This window comes from Sarcophilus harrisii, chromosome 1, assembly GCF_902635505.1.
Source record: "Sarcophilus harrisii chromosome 1, mSarHar1.11, whole genome shotgun sequence".
Taxonomy (NCBI): Eukaryota; Metazoa; Chordata; class Mammalia; order Dasyuromorphia; family Dasyuridae; genus Sarcophilus; species Sarcophilus harrisii.
In genome coordinates this window covers 352,888,757-352,907,239 of record NC_045426.1, presented here as the reverse complement: position 1 = coordinate 352,907,239, position 18,483 = coordinate 352,888,757, and the positions used below count along the sequence as shown (strand labels likewise).

At 36.0% G+C, this 18,483-nt stretch overlaps 1 protein-coding gene across 1 annotated transcript; it reads left to right on the top strand.

The window, feature by feature from the left end:
• The first annotated feature begins 6,566 nt into the window (after window positions 1–6,566).
• On the top strand, window positions 6,567–17,031 carry ST8SIA3 (ST8 alpha-N-acetyl-neuraminide alpha-2,8-sialyltransferase 3). The gene is made up of 4 exons (XM_012541479.3): window positions 6,567–6,852; window positions 8,412–8,534; window positions 11,252–11,809; window positions 14,969–17,031. Exons 1-4 carry the CDS (start codon window positions 6,674–6,676, stop codon window positions 15,249–15,251), a joined length of 1,143 nt encoding a protein of 380 aa, XP_012396933.1. The 5' UTR covers window positions 6,567–6,673; the 3' UTR covers window positions 15,252–17,031.
• Window positions 17,032–18,483: the final 1,452 nt, after the last annotated feature.

Genomic DNA, 18,483 nt, shown 5'->3' with positions numbered 1-18,483 from the left:
TTATGATTTTAGTTAAGTCATTTAACCTTTCTTGCCATGTTTCCTCCTCTACAAAATGAAAGGACTCAACTATCTGACCTATAAGACATCTTCCAATTCTAAAATTCTCTGATTCTGAGAGCGCAAGTATGATACTTGTCAGTATTGGTTCATTATAAATTTAATAGGTGCTCATCAAGTGAATGAGTGACTCTAATAGTAGGACTTTTTTTTTTAGCATATTAATAGATTATTGGAGGCATCTAGGTAGCTCAGTGAATAGAGTGCCAGGCCTGGAGTCAGGAAGACTCATCTCCCTGCATTTGAACACTTGATAGCTGTGTGACCCTGAGCAAGTCATTTAACTCTGCCTCAGTTTACTCATCTATAAAATGAATTGGAGAAGGAAATGACAAACCACTTTAGTATCTTTGCCTAGAAACCCCCAAATGGGGCTCACAAAGAATGGGTCACAACTGAAAAATGAATTAACAACAAAAGATTATTGGAACAGATAGAAAATAGTTATGAGAGATTTCATTGACCCTGAATGTAGAAATATAGGATCCTTCCCTCCTCAGGACCATTTTTTTTTCCCATTGGTATAATAAGGATGATTGGGCTTCATCTTTCAAGTTTCTTCCTCATTACATTTCAATTTGAGTGAGATAAACAGGTGACGTTTTCTCAAGAAGTCTATGAGACTAAACCTAAGTCATCTGATCCTTATTCCTGGAAGTCTGCAGAGCCAGAAAATCAGCAGACCCAACATGCAGGAAGTCACGTGTTCTCTAGGCCTAGAGGCCTTTAAAGGCCAAGACCTTAGATTAGTGACTGGAAGTGATATGACCTACAGAAAGCAGACAACATTGATGACCGTTGGTCAGCGATGGTTACTTCCTTTTAGTCTATCCAATGAAAAGGCTTTTGCTATTTAACCCTTTTACTACTTCCTGTTGGGCAAGTCAAGCACATGTTGGAAGCTGAGATGCCTCCTGAGTGTGCTAGGCCTTTTACTGCAGGGACTGAATAAATGCTCTCTCTTTATACCTGAAGATGTCTCTGATTAGTTAATTTGGGAAAGGGGATCTAACATCTGTCCCACACAAATTCAAGATATATCCAAAAATAGGTCATATGATATCTCAATGGAATCAAATAGACAACTGTTAAATTCTACCATAGGATTAATCCCATTCCTTTTATTAAATTAATGCCATCACTAATAGTTAGCTCTTATGTAGCATCATTCTTTCCTCACAGTATGAGTTGTGCCTTCTCAGAAGTAGACTGGCAGGCATCTCTTAAAAAATAAAATCGCTGGTTCTGGTCAGCAATTTGGAATTATTCCCTAAAAGACACTAAACTATGTACATCCTGCCGACCCAGAAATTACTACTAGGTCTATACACCAAAAAGATAAAGGAAAGGAGGAAAAGGATCACATGTACATAGAGCAGCTCTTTTTGCAGTTGCAAAGAATTGGAAATTGAAATGTCCATCAATTGTATTTATGCTCTTTTAAAAAAGACAGAGGGCATAGTTTCAGAGAAACCTGGGAAGACTCTTGGTGAACTGATGGCAAAGGAAAGGAGCAGAACCAAGGGAAATTATACAGTAGTAACACTGTTGTAAAACAAACAAGTCTGAAAGACTTAGAACTCTGAACAATGGAAGGATGAGCTACAATTCCAGAAGTTTTCATGATAAACATGCATCCTGATAAAGAGGTGATGAAGTAAGAGTACTTACTGATAGAGACATGGCCACTTTTTGACATGGCCAATGCTGAATTATTTTCTTCTCAATACATGTTTAAAATAAATGGATCCAGCCATTCTGGAGAGCCATTTGGAACTATGCTCATAAAGTTGTCAAACTGGGTATACCCTTTGATCAAGCAGTGTTTCTAATGAGCTTATATCCCAGAGAGATCCTAAAAGAGGGAAAGGGACCCACATGTGCAAAACTGTTTGTGGAAGCCCTCTTTGTATTTGCAAAAAAATTGGAAACTGAGGGGATGCCCATCAGTTGGAGAATGGCTGAATAAATTATGGTATATGAATTCTATGGAATACTATTGTTCTGTAAGAAATGATCAGCAGGATGATTTTAGAGATTCCTGGGGAGACTTACATGAACTGATGCTAAATGAAGTGAGCAGAACCAGGAGAATGTACATGGCAACAACAAGAGTATATGATGATCATTTCTGATGGACATGGCTCTCTTCAACATTGAGATGATTCTGACAGTTCCACTTGTGCAGTGATGAAGAGAACCATCTACACTCAGAGAGAGAACCATGGGAATAGAGTGTGGAACACAACATAGCATCCTCACTCTCTCTGTTGTTATTTGCTTGCATTGTGTTTTCTTTCTCAGTTTTTCTTTTTCTTCCTTCTTGATCTGATTTTTTTTTGCACAACAAGATAATTGTATAAATATATATACATATATTGGATCTAACATGTATTTCAACATATTTAGCATGTATTGGCGTACCTGCAAGCTAGAGGAGGGGACAGAAGGAAGGAGGGGAAAATTTGCAACAAAAGGTTATGCAAGGGCCAATGTTGGAAAAATGACCCATGCATAGGCTTTGTAAATAAAAAGTTTTAATAAAATAATAATAATAAATAAAATTTAACCATGCATGTTTTATAAATAAAAAGTTTTAATAATAAAGACAATCCATTAATTTAAAAAATATAACTCAAATCATAACACCTGCATTAAAGAAACACATTGAAACTAAACTTCATTTTTAAAAAAAAAGAAAATATACTTCTTAGACATTTTTGTTGTTTTATTAAAACATCACTTTTTGGACCTCACTGCTCTCTAGAAAGAAACTACCCTACTTAAGTAAAATTGTATATGTTGACAAACTGAGTTGCTTTTAGAATTACAAAATTTTAGTGTTGGAAAGGACTTTAAGAAAGGATCTAGCCCAACCTAAATTAGAAAACTGAGGCTGAGAGGTATTGTTCAAACTCACACCGAGAGTTTTAAAGTAGAAAACAAATCTGACTTTAAGACAAAAGTTCTTCTCATTACAATGTTACTTTAGCAGAAGCAAATTATTCTTATCATTAGTTTTTATTGATTATATTTTATAATTCCTCTCGATATCTTTTCCTTTTTCAGAAAAAAAATTCACATTGAAACTTGTACTTCAGTTATTATTCCAGTAAAGCTATATGGGACTAAAATGTCAAATGAGAGTGATTTTGGAAAAAATGACGGAATTAGAAGCAACAAGAAGAGGGTAAAAATGTATTGTGGTGTTCTTTTTGTTGTTGAGGCAATTAGGGTTAAATGACTTGTCCAGGTTCACACAGCTAGGAATTATTAAGTGTCTGGAGCCAGATTATTTAAACTCAGGTCCTCTTACTTCAGGGCCAGTGTTCATCCACTGCAACATTTAACTGTTCTGTAGTGTGATGTTCTTATCTCTTTTCCTGTGCCTTGATATCAGAGGCTACAGGGGATATGAAATCCCTTATTCTGGTCCTGAAAACAAAACAAAACAAAAAAATCAAGTAATCTTTGTTAAATCACTTAACACCACTAAGTTTTCTTATCTATAAAATAGCAGATTACATTCATGACATCTAAGGGCCCTTCCAACTCTGGAATCTATGATTCCCATCACCACATTTTATGTCCTATTTAACATAATCATCAAGTTGCCTTAAAAAAAAAATTACTGAGTGTTTTGCACCTTGTAGGGAACACAGGTGAAGTCTCTTTTTTATTATTATTATTATAACTTTTTATTGATAGAACTCATGCCAGGGTAATTTTTTTTACAACATTATCCCTTGCACTCACTTCTGTTCCTATTTTTCCCTCCCACCCTCCACCCCCTCCGCTAGATGACAAGCAGTCCTATATATGTTAAATATGTCGTAGTATATCCTAGATACAATATATGTGTGCAGAACCAAATAGTTTTCTTGTTGCACAGGGAGAATTGGATTCAGAAGGTAAAAATAACCCGGGAAGAAAAACAGAAATGCAAACAGTTTACATTCATGTCCCAGTGTTTTTTCTTTGGGTGTAGCTGCTTCTCTCCATCACTGATCAATTGAAATTGAATTAGGTCTCTTTGTCAAAGAAATCCACTTCCATCAGAGTATATCTTCATAAAGTATCGTTGTTGACGTTTATAATGATCTCTTGGTTCTGCTCATTTCACTTAGCATCAGTTCATGTAAGTCTCTCCAAGCCTCTCTGTATTCATCCTACTGGTCATTTCTTACAGAACAATAATATTCCATAGCATTCATATACCACAATTTACCCAACCATTCTCCAATTGATGGGAATCCATTCATTTTCCAGTTTCTAGCCACTACAAACAGGGCTGCCACAAACGTTTTGGCACATACAGGTCCCTTTCCCTTCTTTAGTATCTCCTTGGGGTATAAGCCCAGTAGAAACACTGCTGGATCAAAGGGTATGCACAGTTTGATAACTTTTTGGGCATAATTCCAGATTGCTCTCCAGAATGGTTGGATTCGTTCACAACTCCACCAACAATGTATCAGTGTCCCAGTTTTCCCACATCCCCTCCAACAATCATCATTATTTTTTTCCTGTCATCTTAGCCAATCTGACAGGTGTGTAGTGGTATCTCAGAGTTGTCTTAATTTGCATTTCTCTGATTAATAATGATTTGGAACACTTTCATATGAGTGGTAATAGTTTCAATTTCATCGTCTGAAAATTGTCTGTTCATATCCTTTGACCATTTGTCAATTGGAGAATGGCTTGGTTTCTTAGATTTAGACATAAAGAATGAGTTTATAAATAAATTGGAGGAACATAGGATAGTTTATCTCTCAGACTTGTGGAGGAGAAAGAAATTTGTGACCAAAGACGAACTAGAGACCATTATTGATCACAAAATAGAAAATTTTGATTACATCAAATTTAAAAGCTTCTGTACAAACAAAACTAATGCAAACAAGATTAGAAGGGAAGCAACAAACTGGGAAAACATCTTCACAGTTAAAGGTTTTGATAAAGGCCTCATTTCCAAAATATATAGAGAACTGACTCTAATTTATAAGAAACCAAGCCATTCTCCAATTCACAGGTGAAGTCTCAAGGAACATATAGTTTAGTTTTAGGAGTTAAAGAATAAATTAAAAAAAAACACAAGATTGAATCTCATTTGTGCCTATGAGAGGCAAAGATAAGGCATTATCAGAATTCTGAAGAAAGTATTTCAGTCTGGAATATCTTGGATTGCTTTACTGGAGAAACGCCTTCACAGACAAGTTTCCATCTCCAGTACTCTTACATTAGAGCCAATTGACTAATATCAGAAAATAAGATTGGACAGAGATATAGGGTGCCAAAGGTCTTGGTTGTGAGGGGATGAATTATCTCTAGAGTTAAAGATAGTGTGTAAAGATTTCTTCTGAATCCGCAAATGCTCAATTAAAAATGATTTTAAGTATGTTCACTCCCTAAGGTCCTGAGATCACTTAGTCAAAGAGAATGGGAGAAAATTAGAGAAGCCAAGAATAAGTTAATTTTCAATTTATCAACAAACAAAACTTTTTCCACCATTATGTTCAGACCCCTTTTAGTTAAATTGGGGATAAAAAGAAGTACAAGCTAAGGTCTCCACCTTCAAATGAAAGGAAAATGTCACTATTTTACCACTGTTTGATGTAGGAGGAATGCTGGGTGCTTGTACCTATTTAAGGTAGAAGGCCATCAGTTATTTGGACAGTGAAAAAGTATGCTTGGTTTAGACTAGTCCTAAACTATGAGTTGGAACAGGGTGGTCTTCAGCTAAGCACTTTTGGAGGAGGGGGAATAACTGGTAACTGACAATCATTCAGGGTGTGGCGGACATGGGTTACTGCGTAGTATGGGGGTAATTTGCTTTTAGTGGATATAGAAGCTTTTAAGTGCTTGCTTCACTAATACTATTCTCACTACATATACAGAAGAGCACAGCTGGTGTTTATCCTCGGAGGCAGCAAATCCTGTTATTTATCTCTCTATTCTGATTTATTTATAAAGTTATGAATGGTCCATTAAACTAAGTTTGGGTGTCTCTCTCCCCACATTCATTCTCCTTCTAGCTTTATCCATCCTGGTCCTGCACCGCCCGATGTTATGGGCTGATGCATTTTCCCCTTAATTCCTCTCCCTTATCCCCCTCCCTTTTCCCTCCCTCCCTATTCCCCCCCCCCCATACAAGGTTATTTGGGAGATTAGAGTTCATTAATTAAATCCTGTGCCTAGATCGAACTGTAACATTATTCCAATCACATTTATCTTGCATCCGCGAAGAAGGATGGCAGCCCCACTGGAAACTCGCGGTGTAGAATGAGCAGGCAGCGGAGAGGAGACGTAGAACGCAGCCAGCTGCCATTTCGACACCGCAGCTACAGCCCTCCATTTTATTTTTAATTCTTCATTGTCCCGGCTCTCCCTTTCCTAGGGGGTTCGGATTCTCTCTGTCTGTCCACTCCCACCCTTTCACTATTCCCTCAGCTCAGCGCCCCCCCCCGCCCCACGCAACAGACACACACACACACACACACACACACACCCCTAACACACGCACCCCCACGCTCGCCACCACCACCCCCCTTCCCTAAGCAGCCGTTTGAAACTCAATGGACCGATTTCTTGGGTTTCACTGACTCACGTCTTCCCCAAGATGAGAAATTGCAAAATGGCCCGGGTGGTTAGTGCACTGGGGCTAGTCATGCTCAGCGTCGCCTTGCTGATTTTATCTCTGATCAGCTATGTGTCCTTGAAAAAGGATAACATCTTCACGACTCCCAAGTACGCCAGCCCGAGGGTGCCCCGAATGTATATGTTCCACGCGGGATTTAGGTAAGTGTGGCCATTTATTTCTCTCTCTCTCTCTCTCTCTCTCTCTCTCTCGTTTATTTATTATTTTATGGTTGGGGGATTGGGAAAGGGAAGATTTGAAGCTTGGTGGTCGGGGGGAATATAAGATGAGGAAGGCATTTTGACATCTCAGAAACACTTTCGCCAAGATGACTGCGTGATCCTCATGACTGTTTATTATTTAAAGAAGAAAAAACCCTACCCCCAACTACTGACCAAATCGATCCGATTGTTTTTCTATTAATTTTCAGTATCAGTATCTCCTTCTCCCTCCCCAAAATGAATATGGTGAAGAGGTGATGAAAGATATAGAAAGGAAAGAGGGTTGCTATTTGGTAGGGGGGGAGTGATCATTATGTGTGCCTTGTGAGAGCATTCTCCCTATCCCTGGACTGCAAGGTTCGGCATGGCAGTGGTGACGGTCAGTCCAGGGACGATTAAATGGCGCAGGCGCTTTGCTTATCCCCCTCTCCTTTACTCCCCCGCCTCCCACAAAAATTATGAAGGGGTTTGTTCAAAGGACTCCCTTAGGGTTTTTTCTATCTACCTCTTCTGTGATAGCAACCTTCTTCAGGACTACAGCCCCAAATCCTGTATCCCTTTCCCTTTTCCAACCCCTCCCAAGAAGCAGCCTAAAAACTGGAATTAGGAATGCTCAGCCCCAGATTCCTAGTCCAAGTCAGTGGGGACAAGAACTGCTCCTTATTCTTTATTTTAGCTCCTTAACAGGAGGTTCTGTAGATATTCTGGCGAGTCCTAACCCCGCTCTCAATCCCGTCATTTCTCGTGTGTGTGGTGGGGGAGGGTTGCCTTGCACATTAAAGAGGGCCTATAGATTGTTGGTGGTACTGGGATGACAGGAACAAACAAATAAAATCTTGTAATCAGAAACTGGCCTTTAGATGTATGTCTTGAGCCTGAGAGAAAACTTTGCTCTATACCCTCAACCCCTCCTGGACCTGGATTAGATACTGGGAAACCTTTCCCGCCCAATCCCTCAAGTAGCTCTTTGGCTGCCGCTAGACCTCCACAGAGTCTGTGGAAGTTGAAGGAATGGGCTTTCTTTGTCAGGAAATAGTGAATTAAACCAGAAACAGAGTGAAAGCAGAAAACCACTTTTTGCCCCCTCCCCCATCTGAACTCTCCTCTGTGTTTCCTCTCCAAAAACAATTAAGTCAAGCCCTGGAGTGTTGAAGTGGTTTGGATTTTTGCCTGCTTTTGTGGGAGGTCGCTGTCCGCGGTGCTGACTCGTTGAGTTACACTGGCTAGGTGCATGCTTTACATTTACTTGCCGTTTTCGGCCTCAGTCTCCCTGTTCTCTATACTTGACGGCCATTTTATGATTTCTCCAATAGCAATGAGAATATTAAGTGCATGTTTGTTTTTAATTCATATTTCCTTCTTTTTTGTTAAACCAAAGAAAGTCAAAGGAGAAGGGACTGTGACAGGATTATGGAGAAAGCTCACTTGAACTTTAATGGCCTTGTGACTCTAAAAGCAGGGGCTGATTATTCTTCTTATGTACTCATGATTCTTTCCAGGTCACAATTTGCATTGAAATTTCTAGACCCATCATTTGTACCCATTACGAATTCTCTGACCCAGGAACTCCAGGAGAAACCATCTAAATGGACATTTAACCGAACAGCATTTTTACGTCAAAGGTAGGATAGGAGGGAAAGCACTCACATGTATTTTTAAAGTGTTTCTGAATAGCAGGCTTGAAACAATAACTTCCCCTGCTTTCAGGACATGTTTGGTATTTTCTCTTGGCCTATATAAGGTAGTAACTTGTAATTAATACCAATACTGGGTGCTCCCACATAAGTAGAAAACAATGTCAGCAATAGAATTCTAACTGGATAAAAAAGTCTGTATAATTTACATCAAATTCAATAAAATATTATTTTAAATAGCTTCTTTCTAATGTGATCTCATATAAAAATCATAGTTTAAAGTGAAAGTGCCAATAAAACCAAACCAACAAAAAACCCAACAATATGTTGGTCACAGTATATTATTCAATGTGATTCTAACACAAATGGGGGGGGGGGGAGGATTCCACGGCAAATTCTTAGAGTTTAAATGTATATTATTTACTGTCTCACTGAAATGCATATAACTTACATTTTATGTATTTTAATAAAAATGGAAAGATAATAATTTCTCTTGATTCACCACATAAAATTAATAAGTAAAACTAACAAATATATATACTTATGCATATACATTTATATGTGTATATATGTATATAATGTAGCTTTCTTTAAAAATTAGACCCTGTAGACTTTAATATATTGGACAGTGATCCTAAGTTATTCTTATTAGTTATGCCTTACATCAGTCTCATATTTATTGATAAATAATCAAGAAAAAGATTAAAGAATTTATTTGAATCATTTGCTTAAGATACAATTTAAATCTTCAGTATTTCTAGCTTTCACTTGGCTCCCTGAGTTAAGCTGCTACTTTACTGGGATTATTATTCTGCCAAATGGAATGTGAGCCATCTAGTGTGCTCATTAGAGGTGTTGAGACTTGTTTTCACAAAATCTTAAGTTATGCAAACAGTGCATGGTGGTTATAGCTTCTATCCATACAGAGCATACATTTTTAATATATTGACATGATATATCCAATCAGAAATAATATGAGATTTAACTAAACTCCTTGACATCAAGGCATTGTCCTAAAATATTAATTTAGGTTACTATAATTCAATCCTTAAAATTCAATACATAGTTATTAGTACATAATAAAATAAATTCTTTCCAAAAACCCAGTTATGGACTTCAATATAAGTATTTTGCTAATAACCTAGAAAACTTTTATGGAGGAATGCCAGTTTTGAATTGATTGAGTTGGAGAATTTGCACAAATGATTATTTGACCAATTTAACTAGCTATTGTTCATCATGTTTCTGACCTAATGAAAATGTTCTTTCTGTGTGATTATTTAACCTTTCAAAAATTTCCTTCTAAAATTGCCTCGCAAAAATTCCATTTTTAAGCCAATAACATAAAAAAATGAACAAGTAACAGAACATAATTTCCTTTTGTTATTGTGGAATTACCTTAACACTGGATTCTGGATCATACACTTTCCCTTTCACAGATTTACAATTTGATAAGTATGGTAAAACTAACACACAATCAAGTGAAGTGGCCTAAATATCTTGTTTATAGAGTCTAGTTTCATTTCTATTTTTTAAAACAAAAAACAATAGAGATTCAGAGCAATTGAATACTTTGGGGTTTTTTAATTTTATTTTTCAATTAACCAATATTTATTTTCTCCATTCTTACCCTTCCACTTAATAGAAACACAAGATCCTTTCAACAGATATACATACATACATACATATAAATTCCCATACATTGTCTATGTTTATGTCATTCTGCATCATGAATCTATTCTCTCTCTCAGAATAGGAGTAGTATGGATTATCATCAGTCCTCTGTAATTATGGTTGGTCATTGCATTGATCAGAAATCTTTAGTCTTTCAAATTTTTTTGTTAACTGGATATTTCCTTTGGATTTAACTTTATGGTAACATTACTTCCCTTTTTAAAATGCTTTCAATAATTTAGCAATGTAGGATTTATTATTTTTCTCAAAAATTTTATGAAAACCAAACTAGAATACTGGGCACATTTTCAGTGCTTTATAATAATTTTTTTCTGAATTTTAATTTTCTCCAAATACATTTTGTTTCTATAGCACAAAGGACTTTCCCTAATTCTCTATTTCATTATTCAAAAGTTCCTGATGAGATTATCATCTCATTTTTATTAAATATTCAACTATTCTCTCTGCTATTACCATTTTAATATTTCAATAACATACAATACTATACTGGCTCTCTCATAGATATTTGGCACTATTTTAGAAAAAAAGGGGGGAATGTAATTGATATGCCTTGTGCACTGCAATCCAATAGCAAGAAGGCAGTCCTATGTAACAAAGGCCAGATCTCCAACTTAAATAAGTAACATGATTACCCAATGACCGATAGTAGCTGTATCCCATTGATTATTTGCTGGCACAGATTGAGCCTGAGTCACCTTTTCATTATCCACATCCTTAATATAAGGCATAAAACAGGTATATGACAGCTATAGTTAGCATATTGTCAGCTTCAAATGTTATTATCAAGAAGGGAGGCTACATATAAAACACTGAACCTCAGAACTAATATGATCCTATAATATGATGCTGGTCTTCTTCCAAAGACCATGATGGTAATCAATAGGTAGTCTTTTCATTGGTTCAAGAGTCTTAGGATTATTTTCTGAATGAAACAGTAGTATAAAAGAAATAAAATTGAAAAATCAATTGTTTTGAATGGGATACATTTAATGAATTTCTTTTTATTTTAGGAAAGAGATTCTTCAACATGTCGATGTAATAAAAAATTTTTCTTTGACAAAGAATAGTGTTCGGATTGGACAGCTGATGCACTATGATTATTCCAGCCATAAATATGTTTTTTCTATTAGCAATAACTTCCGATCACTGCTTCCAGATGTGTCACCCATTGTGAATAAGCATTATAATATTTGTACTGTCGTTGGAAATAGTGGGATCCTGACAGGGAGCCAGTGTGGACAAGAAATAGATAAATCTGATTTTGTTTTCCGTTGCAATTTTGCCCCCACCGAGGCATTTCAAAAAGATGTTGGAAGGAAAACCAACCTTACCACTTTCAACCCTAGCATCCTGGAAAAGTATTACAACAATCTTTTGACCATTCAGGATCGTAACAACTTTTTCCTCAGTTTAAAAAAGCTTGATGGGGCAATCCTCTGGATCCCTGCATTTTTCTTCCATACTTCAACAACTGTTACCAGGACACTAGTTGATTTTTTTGTCGAGCACAGAGGTCAGTTAAAAGTCCAGTTGGCTTGGCCTGGAAATATAATGCAGCATGTCAACAGGTGTGTATATTTTACTGCATCTAATCTACCTTTTGCTTCGTGACATGGGGGAGGATGGGAGTGTCATTCACATAATGTCATTATGTCATTATGGAGAGTTTATATGAATGATTATTTGATCAATTTGTAATTAGTTATTGGAATCATTTTAGTTTGTCTCCCATTTTAGTTGCTAAGAGCTAATGGACAAATTGGAGTTTTGTCTTCTTTGCCTTTCTCTGCCCAGTTTCTATTCATGCTGAAAAGCCTACAGGCCAATAAAACACATGTTTTGAGTCCATTTTCCCCATTTTATTCAATTTATTGGGTGTGGCATAGGTAAAGCCCAGATCAAGCAAAAAAACCTGGGAAATCTGCAATTTTTATAATCAGCTTCAGTACACTTGATATTTACACAAGTAAATAATGCATTATTGTCCATCTCCTAATCCCACTTCTCCCAACAGTGAGAAACCAGTGCTGAAAAACTTTCTTTGAATTATTTCTCCAAGTCAATGTTCTCCAGATGCTGTTCCCAAATAAGAATAATTTATATGTGAACTCTTGTAGAATAGAAGCCATAGAAGTGATGTTTACTCAGGTTAGAATAATCATTTGTTATATAGATATGTATATAAGAATAATACATTTCTTATAGTAGTCACTTTTTTTTGAAAGATCTTAAGACATTAGTATCTTAGAGAATTTTTAGGCCAGAACATTGCAAGCTCAAATTTGATGCTTCTCTCCAAGGTTTCTACCTGCATTCACAAATGTGTAAGTTTTATGTTACCACATGAATAAGTCTATTGAGAATAAGGTGTTGATTAGCTCTTTAAGAATAATTCATTTTCAAGTCATTTGCTATACTAATGCTGAAAGCACTGAATTTGGGAAAGTTGAATATTGAAGGAGAACATATGCTTAGTCAAAAAAACTAAGTGGGAAAATAATTAGTCCTCTGTTGAATTTAATATGTGAAAATAGCCAAAATGGCCATGAATAATTATATGAATAATCCTTATTTTCTTAGGCAAAAGGATTTGTCTTAACTTTCTAGTTGTCACTCTTAAACAGCTTGTGAGAGTCTAACTTCCTATCTAAATTGAGCAGTTCACTCATATTGTGAGGCAGAACAGGTGCTTAAGAGAAAGCCATCCACATAGAAGATACCCTTCTGGTACCTAGCTTTTACACTGAAAGTGCATTCAGCTAACAGATTCTTGCTGCCTTTAGCTTCAATTATCTCAATGAAACAAAAGTTTTGAAAGAAAATCAAATTCTTTGGTTGCGTTTTTTTAAAATATTTATGTAAAATCTTTTATTCTCAGCTGACAATAAAAGGTAAATCATTTGACACATAGATAGAATATAAGACATTCATTCCAAGGATTCAGGAATTCCAATAGAAAGACCATTATATTTTGGCTGAATTCTCTGTACAGTTGTTTCTCTGTTTTTAACATAGCTCTATAGTAGACAGGTCAAGCACAAATAAATCATGTTGGTTTGATGAAATGGAATTTTGTCCACTGTAAATTCAAACTCACAGAGGGAATGAGTATGAGAATCACAACCAAAAATGTAATAAATACACTATTCTAGATTATTTGGGAACTATGGAGTTATTTTTACCTGTGGAATGAGATAAGCATAAGTTAGCATTTTCCATAAGTTTAGAGAGTGTGTGGGTCAACAATTTTTAAATCCATGTTTACTAATAGGCCACTGAATTCCTATTAGTCAGAAGATAAAAAAGAAATCTATTGTCTACTTCTGTCCATAACTACCACCTTTATACACATCCTTTGGCTTATCTAAGCAATCTATAATCAAAAGCCAGGATCCAGAATCTTTGTAAAACCAAGAAACTGAATGCATTTATTTATATGTACATATTTATATACTTTTATACACATACATATTGTGTGTATGTGTACATAGAAATATATGCATTCTGTGTTCCCATGTTACCTCAGAGTCAGGTGGCAAAGCAACAGGAGTTCTGCTAGTTTCCTGTCAAGTTTCAGCTACTATGAAGAAAGCATGGGAAAGAAATACCTAGACTCATCCAATGTAAGAAAATGCCAGAAAGGCCTTTGTGTATTAGGAGCACATGCATCCTTAGAAATGGATAATGTTCCATTCATTCATATATTCAATAATCATTTGTTAAGTTCCTACTATGTGAAAAACACAAAAAATATTGAAGCGAGTACTGAACTAAAAGTCAGAAAGACCTGGGAAAGTCATTTGATATTTATATTCTTCAAATGATTCCCTAAGACTTAACTACTAAATCGTATTGCTAGTTATAGATTAGTTTCCTTCAGAAATCATATTGAGTATTTCCTTCTACATGACACTTTTCCTGATCCGCCCCTACCCAGATGTTAGTGCTTTCACCAGAAAAAGTTCCTGTATTTTTCAAAATATATTTTTCCTATTGCTATATGTACAGTAACCATTTTATTTTCATCTTTTTTATAAGATGATACATAATATTATATGTATAATATGAAACATATATACTTAGTAAATGTTTAATGATGATCCACAGTGGTAAAGGGAGCTACTAAACTTGGAGTACCTCACCATGACAAAATCAAATATTCAGTAACAATAACTGGTCTTTATATGAGACTTTTAAAATTCTGAAGGCACATTACATTTGGTCTCAGTTGATCTCACAATAACTCTGTGAGATAAATGTTATTCCCATTTTATGGCTAAGAAAACTAAGACTGAGAGAGGCCAAATGATTTAACCCAAGGTTAACCAGTTGGAATCTGAGACAGGATTCAAACTCAGGTTTTTCTGACTTGAAGTCTAGCTCTCTATCCATTGTACTACCTCATTGTCTCAAGTACATGCAAAACACTTTGCTAGATGTTACTGTCTACCCATAGTACTTTGCACATAGTAGGCAGTTAAATGAATTATATTAAAAATTTGTTTGCCTCTCAATCACTGTTATAGTAGTCACTTTTTTTTGAAAGATCTTAAGATATTAGTATCTTAGAGAATTTTTAGACCAGAACATTGCAAGCTCTTACTTGAATACATACATTAGTCTCTCTGAAAGCCACCTATCAGCTAGCTAAGCTGAGGCCCGTTGACCTGTCACACTGTGACATGAAGCCTCAGTTGCTAAATCAGCATGTGCTTATTATTCTACAGGTACTGGAAAAACAAACGGTTGACACCCAAACGGCTGAGCACAGGTATTCTTATGTACACCCTTGCATCTGCAATGTGTGAAGAGATCCACTTGTATGGATTTTGGCCATTTGGATTTGATCCCAACACCCGGGAAGACCTTCCTTACCATTACTATGACAAAAAAGGAACCAAATTTACAACCAAGTGGCAGGAGTCCCACCAGCTTCCTGCCGAGTTTCAGCTACTATACAGAATGCATGAGGAGGGACTGACCAAACTGACTTTGTCACATTGTGCCTAAGAACTTCAAACTCTAAGTGCCAAATGATTGTTTTAAAAGTGCCCCAAACCAAATTGAATATTCTTCAAAAGTAGAGCCCTTTTAGGGTCACATGTTTACTAAAACTATTTTCCACAGCTTAAAAAGTCAAGATGTTCTCTATTGCCCTGCCCACTGGTCTTCAAGAATCTTAGCACATTTAGCAAGGCCAACAAAAACTCCACTTTTTTGAGATGTAAGAACCTTTAAGGAATTGATGAAAGAAATTTTAAATTTATAAATATGCTATTAAATATGTTTTAAAGTATTTTCATATTGATATTTTAGCAGCAAAGAAACAGCTGTCTATTTTAAGCATTCTGTGCTAAGTAGAACTAGAGATAGTGTTTTCCTGAGCTCTGCTCAGGATATGGGCAGAACTGAGACAAGGCACCTAAGGAGAGATTTGAAAATACCGCCCTTCACTGCTTCATTAGAGAATTTCAGCCCCCCTCTCCCTATCTCCATGTTATTTTACATCAGAAACTTGGAACTGTCAGGGTAATACATAGGATTACTTTACATAAAATAAACACCTGGAGAGCAGAATTTTCTGTGATTCCAAGTATGTGCATATATATATATATGTATAAGCTAATATTAAAAATTTGCCTTGGTGCCCATTTCTTCCCTTCACATTTCCTCTAGGCCTTCCCCTTTTCTACCCAGAGCCCTAGTTCAGCCTAGCATCATATTACTGTGGTTAATTTAAGAGGGATCTCTATTTAACATTATGTTCAGACCCTTCAGATTGGTAATAGAGAAAAAACTGATTTCCATAGCCTATTTACCTCTCTCTCTGTCTCTCTCTGTCTCTCTGTCTCTCTGTCTGTCTCTCTCTGTCTTTCTCTCTCTCTGTCTCTCTCTGTCTCTCTCTCTGTTTCTCTCTCTCTCTCTCCTATGTGAGATTTTCTTTTGCTTGTTTAATTGCTTTTTCCCACTGTGGGTTGCCTGTTTGCTTGATGCATTCATGACATTGAGTAATTTTGATGCTTCCATCCAATTTCTTTTCAAACTGAATAAATTATAATACCTTTATGTTACCTTATTTTTCTACAGAAAATATCCCATTATATTTGCTCATGTGCTGGGATCCACTGCAGGTCAGATCATGAGCTCTGAATTTAAAGTAACATATGATATGTCTCTCATTGTTTATTACAGAGGAAGCTAAAGACATGAGTGGCTTCTTGTACTTGATTGGCATAATGGTAATTGATTCTGTAAGGGACCAAGGGCATTTAAACCTGGGCTCCATTTAAAATCTTTTAAGCCAAACTAGGCAGTGATTCTGAGAGATTCTCAGAATATAGTCACAGTTATATTTGGAATTTAGGCCTGTGAGATGGAAGATTATTTATTAGCACACAATTAGTCCAAAGAGTCTTCACGCGAAACTACTTTCTCACATGAACTGCTCTTTTTGGGGCTACAAGATCATTAGTTTGATGATCTCTAGAACAAGGAATGTTGGAGAGTGGTAGAAAGGAAGAGTTTTTTTTTTTTGGACTCGATGCTTCTCCCAAGGTCACCCAAGACCCAGATCCTGAATGTTCAGTGTTCAAAGTAGTGTTAAGTCTATGGACTCTAGTTGACAGTTTTTCATGGCTATCATCTCATAAATGACAATTTTGTCTCAAGAGAAGTGTGGATTCCTGGTATTTCTTTACCAAGTGAAGTCTTGTGCACCTCTGGGTCTTGTATACCTCGTTCCAATAGATCCAACCAAATCAGATCTATTATAGCTATAATTCATGAAGTAGTTAGGAGGAAAAAGAGTTGAGGAATTCAGGAAATACCAGGATCTTGGACAAAATTATCTTCTTTGTGAAGCTGTATAGGCTGAACTATGAGGACCCTTCCATTTTTCATTATTTCTAGAATAGAAATCACCATCCCTCCAGATCACTGATTTCTTAATGAATGATTCTTTGTTTCTTTTAGTCTGGGCAGCAGTCTGGACAAGAAAAAGTTAAATTTTATTGTGATATTTCTTCTTTTTTCTAAATGCCAATCAAGCACATTTATAATCTGTATTGGGCAGACAGCTCATTCTTTCCCATAAATCACATCTAAATTTTTTGTATTCCCTAGACTACAGTGTTACAAATATGATTTGAAAATAATTGCTGAGATGGAAGAATCAAATCCGAGCCCTTCTTTGATGTGTACATTATATCTAAAAAAGAATTCTAAGTTTAGCTATGAAAGATACTGCACACACACTGCCTGAGTCTGGAGAAGTAGGTTGTTTGGGTTTTGTTTTCTCCAGAGAACCACCCAAAGTCATTATGATCACAATTTTTTTGCTCGTCAGGAATTAACCATTGAAAAATCTGAGAGATTAGTATATGTCTGAGGATAAAATGACTTTACTAGAGGCATACAACTAAAACTATAACTATATGTGTATGTGTGTATATATGTGTGTGTGTGTGTGTACATACACATGTACATAATAATATAATAACTTTATTATGGAGATCATATGAATGACAATCACCGGCTAAGAAGAAAGATGGCGAGATGTTTCAGGATTAGAAACAACAACAAAAAATTGTCACTGAAAGAATATCCATGTTATTTTTTAATCCTGTCCTACAATTTGATGAGCTATGGAACTGTTCCAAGAATCTGTTAGAAATTAAGCCTGTTATTCACCTGTCCTGTTCAAATTGTTGTATGTTGTTTAAATTCTATAGGCTAAGTTTCTATTTTGCAGCCAAGATTGACAGGAGACTTTTCTTGCATTCCCAGTTGCATAGGACTAGAATTAAGGAAGAAGTTCAGTTCTCACATAAGCTCAAGAGATTTGGTTGCTGAAGTGCTGAACCCCAATAGGGGTATTAGACATGTGATACAAGCTTAAACTGCACAATTATAGAAGACCACCTTGGTCAGAATAGTAAGAAATCTAACCCTAACACTGATCAATTGACAATCATTGTAAAGTGGATTATTTAAATGTTTTAAAGGACTTACTGTGGGGGAATATGTAAAATGTTCTATAAAATTCTAAAAAGGTTTATTTCAATCCTGACTCCACCTATCACTCTCTCAAATTAGGCTACTAAAGAAATTGTTTCTGATGCCATTTGTCAGTTTAATTAGAAATCAAAATATTTGTGAAAAGGGTTTTGTTGTTTTTCAATTATGTTTTTGTTCATTTTTCAGTCATTTTGCTCAGTCATTGTTCAGCCATTTCCTTTTTCAG

Bases quoted from the DNA above. Each gene is read 5' to 3' on its own strand.
- ST8SIA3 (XM_012541479.3), top strand. From the start codon at position 6,674: ATGAGAAATTGCAAAATGGCCCGGGTGGTTAGTGCACTGGGGCTAGTC. The intron at 8,535-11,251 runs GTAGGATAGGAG...TTTTTATTTTAG, and splicing joins ACAGCATTTTTACGTCAAAG to GAAAGAGATTCTTCAACATG. The intron at 11,810-14,968 runs GTGTGTATATTT...ATTATTCTACAG, and splicing joins ATAATGCAGCATGTCAACAG to GTACTGGAAAAACAAACGGT.